The sequence below is a fragment of the Scyliorhinus canicula genome, chromosome 2 (genome assembly GCF_902713615.1).
Source record: "Scyliorhinus canicula chromosome 2, sScyCan1.1, whole genome shotgun sequence".
NCBI lineage: Eukaryota > Metazoa > Chordata > Chondrichthyes > Carcharhiniformes > Scyliorhinidae > Scyliorhinus > Scyliorhinus canicula.
The window spans coordinates 248489033-248506093 of record NC_052147.1 but is presented as its reverse complement, the minus strand read 5'-3'; the positions used below and the strand labels follow the sequence as shown (position 1 = coordinate 248506093).

The window sequence follows — 17061 nt, the reverse complement described above, 5'->3', positions numbered from 1 at the left end:
AAAAGTAAGGTGGGGGGGGGGGGGGGGGTTGTTGGGTTACGGGTATAGGGTGGATACGTAGGTTTGAGTAGGGTGATCATTGCTCGGCACAACATCGAGGGCCGAAGGGCCTGTTCTGTGCTGTACTGTTCTATGTTCTATAAGATAGTTAGTATTGGTTGTTTGCTTTGTTGACCCTTGTATAGTAAACGTTCTTATGTGTGTTTAAAACCATAGGATCTTGTGGCTTTATTCTCTTAATAAATAGCTGGGATTTCAAATTTTGTTTACTTTAACAAAAAAGCTATTGGTCCCTAATCGGGTCATAATAGTGCTAATCATGAACTTCCAACCTTCCTCAGATACAGCAGTGGTACCAGATGGCAGGAGGATTGCAAATGTTACACCTTCGTTTAAGAAGTTGAGAATAATAAGTGTGCCAATTACAGGCTAATTACTGGCCAGTGGTGGGGAAGCCTTTGGAAAGAACAATCCGGGAGAAAACCAAAAACAATTAATGGTTCAATAAAGGAGAGCCAGCATGATTCTGTTGAGGGAAAATCACTTTTGACGAAATTGCTGGATTTTTTTGGCGAGATAACAGAGAGGACGGATGATGGCAAAGCTGTTGATGTTGTGTGTATAGACTTTCAAAAGCTGCTTGATAAAATACCACATTAAGTTTGTTCGCAAAATTGAAGCCCTTGGGATAAAAGAGAAAGCAGCAACATAAATGCAAAATTGACTGAGGAATAGAAAACAAAGTGTTGTGATGTTTGGCTACTTTTCATACTGAAAGAAAGTATGCAGTGGTGTTCCTTGTGGTGCAGTACAAGGACAATGGCTTTTTATAATTTGGACTTGGGAATACAGGGTCCAATTTAAAACTTGCAGATGACAAGAAACTTGGAAGTGTAACCAACACAGAGAACATAATAATAATCTTTATTAGTGTCACAGGTAGGCTTACATTAACACTGCAATGAAATGATTGTGAAAATTCCCTAGTCGCCTGTTCGGGTACACTGAGGGACAATGCAGAATGTCCAATTCACCTAACATCACGTCTTTCCTAGCCTCCTAGCCCCCCGGGTGGGGGTGAATACGGTGAGAGGAGCGGCCTCCGAGGCCGTTGTGAAACTCGGCCGAGTTCACGACGGCCTTCCCGATTTTTCCCGGGAGCGGAGAATTCCGCCCAGGAGTTCTATAAAAATATCAGTTTGGTCTTGGCTGGAGTATTGTCTAATTCTGGATACCACACTTTTGAAAGGATATGAAGGCTTTTGCGTGGGTATGCAAGCGTTTTATTGAAATGCTTCCAGGGTTGAGGGATTACAAGTAGATCGATAGACTGGAGAGCTGGGGTTTGTTCCCCTTAAACCCGAGTAAACCGAGAGGAGATCTAATAAAATTAGAATCCCTACAGTGTAGAAGAAGGCCATTCGGCCCATCGAGCCTGCATCAACGCTTCGAACGAGCACCCCACCTCGGCCCAATCCCCTGCAACCCACCCAACCTTTGGACACTAAAAGACAATTTAGCATGGCCAACCACCTAAACTGCACATTGTTGGACTGTGGGAGGAAACCAGAGCACCCGGAGGAAACTCATCACAGACATGGGGAGAAAGTGAAAACACCACACAGTCACCTGAGGCATGAATTGAACCAAGGTCCCTGGAGCTGTGAGGCAGCAGCGCGAACCTCTGTGCCACCCATGTTCATTCAATAGGACACATATCCTTAGATATTTAGATCCCAGCCATGATCCCCTTGCAACCATGTCTCTGCAATTCTCACAACATCGTACATACCAATTTCAATGTGTGCTACAAGCTCATCTACCTTGTTTCATATACTGCGCACATTTGGGTACAACACCTCAGTCCTCCCCTTCTCATAGTTGTCCCCTCATCTGCTGTGCCTGAAGTTAGATTCCTGCTGCTTTCCTTACTCTCTGTTCTATTATTTGTTCTGAAGACTTTACTAACCTCTCCTGAGTCCCCCCCCCCCCCTCACCTTAACTAGTTTAAACCTGCACTTCTACCTTCTGCTTTAACTTAGTTTTTATTAATTTTCCAGTAAACTGAACCCTCACACTCCACTATTTTGTGTCGAGCCGTATCTGTAGTCCTAGTCATGCAATTTGCCAGAATTCTGGTCCCAGCATGGTTCAGGTGAAGACCGTCCCATTGGAACAGTTCCTTCCTTCCCCAGTACTGCTGCCAATGTCCCATGAATTCAAACCCATTTCTCCCACACCAGCCTTTGAGCCATACATTTACCTCTTTAATTTTACTGACCCTATGCTTGTGGCTCAGGTAATAATGCAGCAATCAGGTTCTGCTTTTTAATTTAGCTCTTAGCTGCTCATATTCCTTCAAGAAGCTCAACACTATCCAGGACAAAGCAGCCCACTTGATTACTGCTCCTTCCACAAACATTCAAACCCTGCACCACCGATGAACAGTGGCAGCCGTGTATACCATCTACAAGATGCATTGCAGTAACTCACCAAGGTTCCTTCGACAGCACCTTCCAAACCCTGAACCAGTACCATCTACAAGTACAAAAACAGCAGAAATCTAGAAACTCCACCACCTGGAGATATCCCTCCATCTTGACTTGGAAATATGTCACCTTTCCTTCACTATTGCTGGGACAAAATCCTAGAACTCCCTCCCTAACAGCATAGTGGGTGTACCTACACCTCAAGAACTGCAGAGGTTCAAGAAGGCAACCCACCACCACCTTCTGAAGGGCAACTAGGGATCAGCAAGAAATACTGGCCTAATCAGCGACGCCCACATCCCGGAAATGAATTTTTTTAAAAACACATTCCATTGGCCTAATGAAGGATGTAACTAAAATCCAAATCACATTGAAGTACATTGTTTGCTGATCATTGACCTCCATTGTGGTTTGGCTTGCATGTATTGAAAGTTATCAGTTTAATAGGTCAACACAAGCCTTCACTTCTGCCTCTCATGCACTAGTTCATGAGCGAATCACACGTTATATTTACTTTACTATATTACTCTAAATTTGTTCATGTTTTCCCACTTTATATCCGGTTAGTTGAAAACACCCATTAAAATTATTTATATTCTTTCATTCATTTTGTTTATGTATTTGTGGAGCCATCTGTCCTCCTTCGAGTATTAACTGGTTCTGTTTATAGGGAGGCAATCTGTGTTAAATTTGAAAAGAATATTGAAAAAATAGTTAAAACTAATGAATTAACTTGGCAGAGGAGTAACTAAACCTGAGGATTAAATTAGCAGTTAATTTTACAGGAGAAATCTAGCGCCAGGGACAAGATAGTTAATTGTAACTTAATCGAATAATAATTTAAGAAGTATTATTTTAAATTAATTAACTAGTGTTTAAATGTCACTCAGTGGGGTGCAGTGCTCTAACTGTGAGATGTGGGAGATCTGTGACACTTCCGCGTTCCGGATGACTACGTCTGCAGAAAGTGTAACCAATGGCAGATCCTCACAGACCGCGTGTTCAGGTTGGAGCAGCAGTTGGAAGCACTTCGGAGCATGCAGGTAGCGGAAAGTATCATTGCCAGGAGTTATAGAGATGTGGTCACACCCAAGGTGCAGGCAGATGGGTGACGATTAGAAAGGGCAGACAGTCAGTGCAGGAATCCCCTGTGGCTGTCCCCCTCTCTTACAAATATACCATTTTGGATACTGATGTGGGAGAGTGCCTATCGGGATAACGCAGGAGCCGGAACATTGGCACCACAACTGGCTGTGTTGCTCAGCAGGGGAGGACAAAGTGCAGCAGAGCAATAGTTATAGGGGACTCTATAGTCAGGGGTACAGATAGGCGCTTTTGTGGACGTGAAAGAGACTGCAGGATGCATATTGCCTCCCAGGTGCCAGGGTCAAGGATGTCTCTGGACGAACATAGGACATCCTGAAGGGAGAGGATGAACAGCCAGAGGTTGTAGTACACATCGGTACTCCCGACATAGGCAGGATGAGTGATGAGGTCCTGCAGAAGGAGTTTAGGGAGTAAAGCAGTAAGCTAAAAAGTAGGACCTCGAGGGTTGTAATGTCAAGATTACGTCCTGTGCCATGTGCCAGTGAAGCTAGGAATAGGAGGATAGTGCAGCTGAACACATGGTTAAACTGGTGGCGGAGGAGGGAGGGTTTAAGATTTCTGGACCATTGAGATCTTTTCCAGGGTTGGTGGGACCTGTACAAGAAAGACGAGTTGCATCTAAACTGGAGGAGCACCAATATCCTGGCTGGGAGGTTTGTGAGAGTCACTTGGGAGGATTTAAACTCATATGGCAGGGGGTTGGGAACCAGAGCGTTAGCTGAGAAGGTGTAATAACTGAAGTTGAAACAGAGAAAAAAATAAGTGAACAACAACATCACCCTGTCTGCTCAAACGCAGTAGTATGAAGCATATTTGTTTTATCGACCGGCTACACTCCAAGGTTCTAAAATAGATAGCTGAGGAGATTGTGGAGGCATTGGTGGTAATCTTTCAGGCTTCATTGGAGGCAGGAAGGGTCCCTGAGGACTGGAAAGTGGCTAATGTAAGATTGCTGTTTCAGAAGGGAGGGAGGCAGAAGACTGGAAATTATAGGCCGGTTAACCTGACTTTGGTCATTGGCAGGATTTTACAGTCCATTATTAAAGGTGAAATCGCAGAGTACTTGGAAGTGCATGATAAAATAGGACTGAGTCAGCACGGCTTCGTCAAGGGAAGGTCATGTCTGACAAATCTGTTAAGAGTTCTTTTAGAAACTAACAAGGAAGTTAGACAAAGGAGAACCAGTGGACATGATTTATTTATATTTCCAGGAGGCCTTTGACAAGGTGCCGCATAGGAGTCTGTTAAATACGTTAAGAGCCCATGGTGTTAAGGGTAAGATCCTGGCATGGATAGGGGATTGGCTGACTGGCAGAAGGTAGAGATTGGGGATAAAGTGGTCTTTTTCAGGGTGGCAGCCGGTGACTAGTGGTGTACCTCAGGGGTTGGTGCTGGCACCACAATTTTTCACAATACACATTAATGATCTGGAAGAAGGAACTGAAGGCACTGTTGCTAAGTTTGCAGATGATACAAAGATCTGCAGAGGAACAGGTAGTATCGAGGAAGCAGGGGGGCTGCAGAAGGACTTGTTCAGGATAGGAGAGTGGGTAAAGAAGTGGCAGATGGAATACAATAAGGAAAAATGTGAGGTTATGCACTTTTGAATGAGGCATAAACTATTTTCTAAATGAGGAAATGCTTAGGAAATCAGAAGCACAAAGGGACTTGGGAGTCCTTGTTCACGATTCTCTTAAGGTTAACGTGCAGGTTTAGTCGGCAGTTAGGGAGGCAAATGCAATGTTAGCATTCATGTTGAGAGGGCTAGAATACAAGACCAGGGGTGTACTGCTCAGGCTATGTAAGGCTATGTAAGGCTCTGGTCAGACCCCATTTGGAGTATTGTGAGCAGTTTTGGGCCCCATATCGAAGGACGGATGTGCTGGCCTTGGAAAGGGTCCAGAGGGGGTTCACGAGAATGATCCCTGGAATGAAGAGCTTGTCCTATGAGGAACAGTTGAGGATTCTGGGTCTGTACTCATTGGAGTTTAGAAGGATGAGGGGGGATCTTATTGAAACTTACATGATACTGCGATGGCTCGATAGAGTGGACGTGGAGACAATGTTTCCACTTGTAAGAAAAACTAGAAGCAGAGGACACAATGTCAGACTAAAGGGATGATCCTTTAAAACAGATGAGGAGGAGTTTCTTCAACCAGCGGGTGGTGAGTTTGTGGAACTCTTTGCCGCAGAAGGCTGTGGAGGCCAAATCACTGAGTGTCTTTAAATCAGAGATAGATAGGTTCTTGATTAATAAGGTTCTCGGGGGTTATGGGGAGAAGGCAGGAGAATGGAGATGAGAAAAATATCAGCCATAATTGAATTGAGGAGAAGACTCGATGGGCCGAGTAGCTTAATTCTGCTCCTATGTCTGATGGTCTTATGGTCTTAAGTATAGCAGGTAAGGCAGGTGAACTTAGAGCACTGATTAGTACTTGAAACTATGATTTTGTGGCTATCACAGAAACGTGGTTAAACAAAGGGCAGTATAGGTTAAAAACTTGGGCAGAGAAATGGCAAATGGAGTTTAATCCGGACAAATGTGAGGTAATGCATTTAGGTAGGTTTAAAATAGAGGGGAAATATACCATATATGACAAAACACTTGGGATATAGAAAGTCAGAGAAATCTGGGTGTACAGGCCCACAGATCCTTGAAAGTGGAACCCAAGTAGACAAGGTAGTCAAGAAAGCAGATGGAATGCTTGCCTTCGTTGGACGGGGCATCAAGTATAAAAACTGGCAAGTTATGCTACAGTTGCCCGGTCAGACATTGGTCAGACTGCACTTGGAATATTTTGCACAACCAGTGGGCATATGTTTAAGGTCCATGGGACAAAGTTTAGAGGAGATGTGCGAGGCAGGTTTTTTACACTGAGGGTGGTAAGTGCCTGGAACGCGCTGCCAGGGGATATTGTGGAAGCAGATACATTAACGCCGTTCAAAAGGCATCTCGATAAATACATGGATAGGATGGGTATAGAGGGATATGGCACTCGGAAGGGATGAGGGTTTTGTTTTGTCAGGGTGGTATCATGACTGGTACAGGCTTGGAGGGCCGAAGGGCTAGTTCCTGTGCTGTAGTGTTCTTTGTTCTTTGATCATCTTGTATAATAGTTGTCCGATTTGTGTCTGAGGTGGATCTTTGCGCAGCCCGCCTCCTAAAGGTTGTTTACCTTCAAATTGATCATTGGTGGCTCCTTTACTATTCCTTCTACACTTTCTGAACACTCTGTGCTCTTGAACAGTACAATTACATTCAGCTTTTGGATTGTGACATATCTGTGCTACTCCCACTACATTGTATTTCCCTGTTTCCAGGGCCGGGATTCTCCCCCAACCGGTGGGCGGGCTGTACCAGTGCCAAAGAGTGGTGTGAACCACTCTGGCGTCGGGCCGCCCGGAAGTTGCGGAATCCTTCGCACTTCTGGGGCTAGGCCGGTGCTGGAGTGGTTGGCGCCGCGCCAAAGGGCCTCTACCGGCCGGCGCGAGTTGGCCCACGCACGGGAGCGCCAGCGTGTTCTGGCGCATGCGCAGAACCGCTGGCGTGGTCCCTGCACATGCGCAGGGGGTTTCTTCTCCGCGTCAGCCATGGCAGAGATTTACAGAGGCCGGAGCGGAGGGAAAGAGTGCCCCCACGGCACAGGCCCGCCCGCAGATCGGTGGGCCCCGATCGCGTTCCCTCACCATCCCTCAACCTATAGAGTCAAAATTATTTTCAATGGGTGCGTCAATGGTTCTTGTAAATATCTTCTGTCTGATTTAATTTAGCTACAGCCCATATTTCCTGAACCATTCCATTTTGATTCTGAAAATCATTGTGATTCTTGTGGCCTCCAAGTTGAAATCAGGGAACTCAGAATAGTCTGAGAATAAAACCTCGGACCTGCTTGGTCTCCATGCATCGGCTACTGAATGGATAACTTCACTGAACGACTGAGGGATTTGTGAATTTTCTGATCATTAAACTACCGTCTTGGGGAAAAGCCAGGAAGAAAATCATCCACTGCCCTCTAACGCGCCTTATAGAATTGAATGGAAAGGACTCTGGGGAAGGTAACTTGCAAAAATGAGTCCCTCGCGAGACCCACAGAGGGAAAGGTAGGCTAATGAGAGAACAATTTGCAGCAGCACAAGAATAGTGATGCAAACAGGATGGTGGGATGTAGCCCGAGGTTCTCCCCTGAGTTCTCTCTTTTTCAGGGACACCATTTGTGCCCTCAGTCTCAGCATGTCAAACAAATGTTTCAAAAATGGCCACCGCACTGATATATAAGCTCGTTAACAATTGTTATGGACAAGAGGGTGAGGTAAATTGAAAAATTGTTACTGTTTCCCTCTTTGCCCCGTGACTGCGCTAGTTTTAATTTAATTTGTTTTCTTTCGTTACATTTCCCTTGTTAAAATTTGCTGTAGTGTATTTCCCAAGTCTGGTTTATGAGGTTGACCTACAGCACATCTTCCTACCTGAGAGTGTCCATAAGGCCCTTCGGGGATTCCATGGGATGGAGAGGCAGCAGGAGCGACCTTCAGGACTCATCTTGCTCCGTCAATCCTGGCAGCCCCCTCATTACCTGCACCATGATGTGGACACCGTCAACGATGGTCTTCTCTGACTGTGACACCCTCTGGAGTGCCTCAGCAGTGTCCACATGTGTCTGGGACATGTCCCTCATCAACTGGGGCTTGATGCTGAGGCCTTCAGACTTGGTTGTTAGAGACTGATCCATGTCTTGGACACCACCACTCAAGACGTGAACGTCATGCTCCAGTTTTTCCACTACGGTTGCCAACCTAGCAGTGTTGGCCTACGTGCCGTGCATTGCCAGCACCACTGCCTGTGCCTGAAGAATTTGGGATTCCTTCAATCAGCCTTGCAGTCGCTGGACTGTCACAGTCACACCTCCTGAATCTTACAGCTCGGTCCTATCAACAGCATTAACAGTGGCAGAACCTTGTCCAGAGGCTCAGCATCTGGCTGGGACCCATCTGTGTCCTGGGGTTGAGCCAACCTCTGACTGCTGTCTCCCATGGATGGTTCTACCTCCACCTGATGAGGATTAGCAACTGTGTGGTGCTCACCACATAGTGCCCCTGAAAACTGTCCACTAATGACTAATGTCACCCACTGAGATTTCTGCAATGGTGGAAGGTATGGGTGATAGCTGCAATGCATCGCTGGTGTTCTCCTCGGAGCTCACCTCCGAGGGGTTCTCCTTGGTGGCGCTGGGGGTGGGTGGCAGCACAACTCCGGATGGCTCGGCCTCATCAGATGGTGATTCTGCAAGACAATAGATTTGAGATCAGTGCGAGGGAAGAATAATTTTGTGAGACATCAACAACTCACTTGAGACAGGTCATCAGGATGAAAACACGGTGGTTCCTCACCTCTCTGGTGCAGGCTGACCTCGCTGTTAGTCACTGCTCTCTCCTTGAGCAATCCCGTGATTCCCAGGGCCCGTTCCTCATAGGGGCTGAGGACTCGGATCTCTGGGTCCCCACCCCTGTCTTTGCACTTTCCCTTTCATTAGGGGATATCTTCTCCTGCGGGGACAAAGAGAGGGCATTGTGAGCCACATGCTTGATGGGTCGGGGTGGGTCTATCACAAATCTATAATATTTGTGGACACCACAGATAGACTTGAAACAGTTGTGCTGGCGGGTGTCAGGGGTTCTGAGGAACAAGATTGAAGATCGGATGTGAGGAGAATGTGAGGTATCAGCCAGTGGATTGGCGTGGGGGAGGGGGGGGGGTTGGGAATTTGAGGGGTGGCAGACAGAACTGATGCCATGAGAGAGGTGGCAACTTACCCTTGCAGCTCGTTGGAAGTCGTTCGTCTTCTTCCAATATTGGAAGGTGGTCCTCCTGGTCATGCTGCCCGCACTGACAGCAACTGCCACTGCTTCTCAGGTGGCATTGCTAATCCTGCTGCAGGCCCTCCGACCCCCTCAGGGGAACAGGGTGACCCCCGCCTCTCATTGAGGGCATTAAGAAGCCTGGTGAGGTCGGCATCATCAAAGTCAGGAAAACGCCTGCATGCTGGCATGCTTGTGTGTTGACTAGGAGTGAGTGGTGAGGAAGTGCTTAAAAGCAGCTCCCCCTTGTTACCATCAAGCAGCTGAGGCATGTGTTGGATGAATCAGATGGTGAGGGAGCAAGGAACATCGAGATACACGTGGGGGTCCATCTTGCCACTAAGTGTCGTTGAATATAGGCTGCAATCTCGCCAACGAGAAACACTGCGCCAAATGCGCCCAAAAACGGACTTTAACCTTTGTCCGCTGAATCGGGACCAATGTAACTCTGATAGTTTGGTCTAATTGAAATAAAAAGCTGGAAGTGTGAGAAACTCTGAGCAGGCCAGACAACATCTGTGGAGAGAGGAAGGCTGGGTTAATGTTTTAGGTTGGTGATGTCTCATCAGACGGTGTTCTGACACTAGGCCATCGCACTAAAAGCTTAATGTTATCTTCCTCTCTCCATGTACGCTGCCTGATTTGGGCAGTCTCCCAGTATGTTCTACTTTTTATAATAATCTTTATTAGTGTCACAAGTAGGCTTACATTAACACTGCGTTGAAGTTAGTGTGAAAATCCCCCAGTCGCCGCACTACAGCACCTGTTCGGGAAGAATTCAGAATGTCCAATTCACCTAACAAGCATGTCTTTCGGGACATGTGGGAGGAAACTGGAGCTTCCAGAGGAAACCCACGCAGACACTGAGAGAAAGACCCAAGCCAGGAATCGAACCCGGGTCCCTGGCGCTGTGAAGCAACAGGAGTAACTATTGAAATTTTAGCTCATATTTCCAGCGTCTAAATTTCTTTTTTTTTACCTTTTGGTGCAATTGGAGTGTTGTCAAATCAATTGCATTGTTCTGATGTCAGAACCTACTGGTCATCACAATCTCAATGACATTGGGCAGTTGGCAAAACTCTAAATAATATTGCTTTCACAATCCAAGGACAAATGTCATGTGTTTGGGAGAGATGGCTCACTTCAACTTCACTTTTATGATTTATTTTGTCATTTTAATCACAATGTGTCACTGCCTGGTAACATATTCTATCTATGTGTTATTCTATATGTATCACACCAATGGAAGTTAAAAATATATTTCTACAGGTGTGGCATAACGATATCTAAGCGACATTCAAATTTTACTCCCCCCCCCCCCCCCCCCCCCCCGCCACATGTGCCTTTACGTCTAGTCCAAGTTTGTGGAAACACGTGCTAAAAGCACTATGACAGGCACAGGCATTCAATCCCATGCCTTGGCTAACTGCTCACTTGAATATGCAAATCCGGTTCCCGCCCAGCGAAGGCGAAATGCTGATCGTGATGTCTCGCAGGATCTTGTTCGATTGTGCAAGGCATCCCGAACGTTGTAAATATCACAAGAGATTTCCCGGCCTCCTCCTCGTGTCGCCGAGTCGGGCCCGTGGGATCGCTCCCTTTATTGTTTCAGAATCGCCTGCCTTCTTTCCTATACCAGAACAGGGAGTACACTTCATTTGGCTTCAAAGCACCTTAGGAGACCTTTAAATCCTGCCAAATACCATTGAAAGGTAGTTTTGTTTTCTTTCCTTTCACAGTGGAAACCTTTGAAATAAAATGTGAAACCTAAGTTGCTTCAAAATTATTTTTGTTTTCAGTAGCAGAGGTCTTAAAAACCTGAACAGATATAATATTGATGCCTGGTTCCATTGTAGGAAGTACATGCGACCTGGTGTGTATGAACGGAGGAACTTGTTTTGTCAATGAGCGAGACCAGCCAAAATGCAAATGCAAGCCTCGGTATGCAGGACAGGAGTGTGGAACAGACCAGTGTAAAGACTATTGTCAAAATGGAGGAATCTGCTCAGCATCAACATTGGGTACTGTAAATCATTATCCAGGAATGGGGAATCTGTTTACTCTGACTGCATGTGGACTGCATGAAATCTACTTCTTCCACATCATTGTACAAATGCAATTGTTTGTAGTAAAAAAAAATCATTCGTGTTACATTAATAGCAAAACTGCATGTTAGCAAATGTTTTTAAATCTTGTTTGATTTAGGTTAAGTGTGTTGTGCTTATATCAGGAATATGGGCACCATCTCAATACTGTTTTCTTTAATGCGACACACCAATTTACAAGTGCAGCCAGCAGGTTTGAGACTGGCAATGAATACAGCAGCTGTATAATGTAAACCAAGACTCAAGGTAGCCTCATCAGTGATGGAACTGTAGAATACGCCGAAAAACAGGACAAAATGAAAGTAACAGCACAAAATAAGCATTAAATGATTCATATGCAACTCATATTTTGAAACCAGTTCACAAAAGGATTATATTTGTGTAAAAATTCAATTCCCTGTAGTATTTTTAATATATATATTTTTTGTAAATAATGTCCAGGGATGTCAATGTGGCATTTCTGCCTCACAGCAGATTTGCACGGCCTCCTATAAAGCATTTGCAATACTCTAATTTTCTTGCAATGTAAACCCGTCCTTGCAGAAACAACCCTGCTAAATGTTAATGAATAACGTTAATCAAGTGTAATAAGTACCTTGCATTCTGGCCATTTTTGCCACTTTATCCCTCAGATGTTGTTGCCCTTCACAGGCAAGCACATATGAAACATATGCCTTTGAGTCCCATTTGATTTATCAATAAAATCTTGACAAATAGCCCATTTGTCAATTTACTTTTACCGCAGAAATTCTTTGCTGGTTTCAGTGACTGGTAAAGAATCATAATGCCAGTAAGAAAAAAGTACTGAAGATCAAATTGAAATGCTGTGCTAACCAAGGAATTGTTTTGCATGTCAGTGCTTAATCTTATTTTAAGCACTTCCTTTACTATCATTTCATTATGCATTTTAAATAGAAACATCCATGTGTCTAATAATCTGAATTTTATTTTCTAATATACCTAATGAAGCATACTGGCCACTAATGAAAACTTACTTATGCATGCAAGAACTTAATTTCCTCTCAAATTATCCAAATTTATGATTTCCTTATTTGGACCATGTTTCATAGAGAGGAGTAAAAGTCAGGTAAAGGGATGTTGAAGATGGTGCTGTTATACGTGACTGGTGGCAGCTTGGAGCTGCTGGACTTAAATTCACTGTCACGTTCCTGTGTGTGGAACAGAATGAACTGTCGATCAAGCAACCCATATCCAATATGTTCTCTGACTGTTTGCAATACTCGTCACAAAGCATCAGCATGAAATTCAACAAGCTGTTAAATTAGCTACGTTGCAGTTTAATAGATTATTAGATCCCATTCAGCCTCGTTAGCCCATTGAAATGCAGGGATGTAACAATGATTATACAGCTGTTAAAATGTCCTTATTTTTTACATCCTTCTTTTCTATCTATTTAGGAAAACCAGCTTGTCGCTGTCCAGTAGGATTTACTGGTCCAACCTGTAAGCAGAGAGTTTGTGACAGCTTCTGTCTCAATGAAGGCATCTGTGATGTGAACACAGGAAACCAGCCTTATTGTTCCTGTCTGCCAGATTTCACAGGAGACAGGTGCCAATACAGTGAGTTTCATGGCAGTAATTGTTTGCAGCAAAAGCACAGGTGGCGCTGAACTTAGTGGGCTCGGCAGTGGCTTCATCCACTGGTTGAAAAGCTGTTGGCAACCCCGCCATGGCCTTTTCTGTGAGCTCCACCATGATTAAATGTCTAACAGGCAGTTAACTGCCTGCCATTGGGGCTTCCATGCCTTTCAAGGAGAGAAGAGTCTGCCTCCCAGAGCGGCAGACAGCTCTTTGGTCCCAGAAGCCCCACTGGGAGCAGTAGCCACTGCTTGGACCGCAGGAGGATCATAACAGCAGCATGAAGGAAGCTACAGAAGGGAGGTTAGTGAGGTTGGCTCACCAGGGCCTGTCCAGGGTAGTGGGGCGGGAGAGGGTTTTAGTGTGAAGGGGGAAGTGGAATCTTTCAGCTAGGGAGCCCTAGCTCCCTAGCTGAGAACGGGGATTCTCAGTGAGGCATCATCAGGAAGACCAATGCCACCACCCCCACCACTCAACCAAGCCCACAGAGAGACACCAGGGTAATTTAACTAATAACGGCAGGATAAGGCTCTTAAAAGGCTTCTAATTTTCCAAGTAAGGGCCTCAATTGGATTACAGGTGGGAAGGCTGTCCTCGGTCTTCCCCATCCCTGACTTAAGTGGAGGGAAGGGAATGTCTATCGTGCTCTCCCACCTGATTATACACCCTTTCCCAGCTCCCAAAGAGGGAACTAAATGCCACTATTATTTATAGCAGGGGAACAAAAATGAAACATAGGAATTAGAAACAGAACTTGGCAATTCAGCTCTTCGAGCCTGCTCCGCCATTCAATCAGATCATGGCTGACCTCACCTGTTTCCCATGTCCCTTTAAACCCACTTTAGAAAATCAGGAATATGTCTATCTCCTTCGTGAAATGATTTAATGACACCGATTCGACCGCACTATGCGGCAGTGAGTTCCATAAATTCACCGCGCTCTGCGAGAAGTAATTCCTCCTTATCTCATTTCTAAATCTACGGCCTCTCAACCTACACCCGTGACCTCTCATTCTAGATTGCCCTCAAGGGGGAACATTTGGTCTAAATTTACTTTATCAATCCCTTTTAATATTTTATACACCCTCTCATCTTTTTAAATTCCAGCAAGTATGAACCCAAACTGTTTAATCTCTCCCCTTTCATCCCCGGAATCAATCTGGTGAAACCCCTCTGAACTGCCTCCAATGTCACCACATCCTTCTTCAAATAAGGAGACCAAATCGGGATACAATGCTCCAGATGTGTCTCACCAACACTCGATACAATTGTAACAATACTTCTCTACATTTATATTCTAGTCCTTTTGCAATAAATACGAACATTCCATTTGCCTTCTTAATTACATGCTGTACCTGCAAACCAACTTTCTTTAATTCATTAACAAAGGCATGCCGATCCCTCTGCCCAGATGCATTTTGAACCTATTTTCCATTTAGATAACAATTTGCCATTCTATTTTTTCGGCCAAAATAGATAACCTCACACTTATCTACATTAAACTCCATCTACCACATTTTGGCCCAATCTCCTAGCCTATCTATATCTGTCTGTAAACTCTTTATCTCCTCTTCACTGCCTGCTTTCTCACCCATTTTTATATCATCTGCAAATTTTGTTGTGTCACACCCTGTCCCTGCTTGCAGATCATTTATATCGATTGTAAACCGTTGCGATCTGGGGACTGACCCCTGCAGCAGCAGCTAGTTACAGTTCGTCAGCCAGAGAAGGACCCATTTAGCCTCACCCTCTGCTTTCTGTCAGTCAGCCAATCCTCACTCTAATCTATTACTCTGGAAATGTATAAGTGAGGCTGAGAAGCTAAGAAGGGCAGAGGGTTTGAATGAATAGATCCACCATAGTTGACAAATAACAATTTGGGCTGAATATCTGAACAATGGAAGAAAAAAAATGCTAAAATTTAGTAGGTAAGTTAACTACAAAGTTGATGGGAACAAAGTTATCCCCAGACTTATTTGGAGTCATGAAAAGGACCAGCGGGTGAATTGATTTAAAGATTAAGATGGTATGTAGAAAAGGGGCTTAAAACTCAAAACTGGACAGATGGAATTTACCTCAGAGTGAAAAATAAATTATCTGGTGATTAAAGCAGTTTTAAAAAATATATTAATTTAGGTGATGTGGGCATTGCTGGTGAGGCCAGAATTTATTGACCATCCTTAATTAGGACTTCAGAGCTTTACTCTGATTTGTTAGTTGTCAGGTCGGTTAGTTCTGTCACATGCTGCTTGTATTGTTTGCAATGCAAATAGTTCCCCGGTGATTGCTTCACCAGGTTGACACCCAATTTTTAGGTACCTCTGGTGCTATTCCTGGTCTGCTCCCCGACAGTCATCAATGAAACAGTGTTGATGGTAATGGGGGAATGAGGGATATGCCAGGCTATGAGGTTACAGAGAGATTGTGGTTAAATACAACTCTGTTGCTGCTAATGGCCCACAGCATCTCATGGATGCCCAGTTTTGAGCCGCTAGATCTGTTCTCATTCTGTCCTATTTAGCACAGCGGTAGTGCCACATAACATGATGGAGGGTATCCTCAATGTGAAGATGGAACTTTGTCTCCACAAGGACTATGTGGTGGACACTCCTACCTGGATAAATGCATCTGCAACAGGTAGATTGGTGAGAACAAGGTCCAGTAGGTTTTCCTATCTTGTTAATTGCCTCACCACCTGCCCCAGACCCAGTCTAGCAACAATATCCTTCAAAACTCAGTCAGCTCTATCAATAAAAAGGTGCATATTGAGTTACTCTTAGTGGTGGATATTGAAGTCTCCCATCCAGAGTCTTTTCTGTGCCTTTTCCACTCGCAGTGTTTCCTCCAAGTGGCGTTCAACATGATTCATCATGGAACCAGGTGGAGTTCTGCAATACTCAATGGTGGTTTCATGGTCTGAGACCAGCTTTCATTTGATTTTTTAATTAATTAATTAAATATAAATTCCCCTGAGGGGATTTGAATTTGTGGATCTCTGGATTACTAGTTCAGTGGCATTACCGCTCACCACCATCCCCAGCTTTACGTTTCACGGCTATTTCAAAGATTTGAACTTGAATGTAATAATAATAATCGCTTATTGTCACAAGTAGGCTTCACTGAAGTTACTGTGAAAAGCCCCTAGTCGCCACATTCTGGCGCCTGTTCGGGGAGGCCGATACGTGCTGCTGCCTTGTTCTGCATTACAAGCCAGCTGTTTAGCCCACTGTGCTAAACCAGCCCCTGGTTTGTTTGAGGTATGATTAAGAAGTTTGCAGATGATCCAGAAATTGACTGTGATTGACAATGAAGAAGAAAGCTGTCGACCACAGGAAGATATCAATGGAAAAGCCAGGTGGGCAGAACAGTGACAAGTGAGACAAAGCAGACCAAGGCAGGCCAGCAGCACGGTTCAATTCCCGTACCAGCCTCCCTGAACAGGTGCCGGAATGTGGCGACTAGGGACTTTTCACAGTAACTTCATTTGAAGCCTACTTGTGACAATAAGCGATCTTCAAGTGAAGTCTCATCCGAAGAATTGTGAGATAATGTATTAAGGGAAAGCTAATCAGACAAGGGAATATACAATAAATGGGAGGACACTGAGAATTGTAGAGGAACAAAAGGTCATGGAGTGCATATGCGCAGATCCCTGAAGGTGGTTGGAGATAGCTAAGTAAGGTGGTGAAGAAGACTTTGGGGATACTTGCCTTGTCTAGCTAAGGCATAGGATGCAAGAGCATTGAGGTTATGGGAGAACTATATAAAATGCTGAATAGCCCACAGCTGGATTACCATATGCAGCTCTGGTTACAACGCTGACGGAAAGATGTGTTTGCACTGGTGAGACTGCAGGAGAGATGTACATGGACGTTGCCTGGACTGGAGATTTTTAGTTATGTGGAAA

The 17061-nt window shown here is 44.8% G+C and overlaps 1 protein-coding gene across 1 annotated transcript in view; it reads left to right on the top strand.

Moving 5' to 3' along the window:
- The window catches only part of LOC119962094 (low-density lipoprotein receptor-related protein 1-like), a 2271162-nt gene that overhangs the window by 2206786 nt on the left and 47315 nt on the right, over window positions 1–17061 (top strand). The window contains 2 exon segments of the mRNA XM_038789946.1: window positions 11309–11473; window positions 12976–13137. Coding sequence (XP_038645874.1) covers window positions 11309–11473; window positions 12976–13137 — 327 coding nt within the window.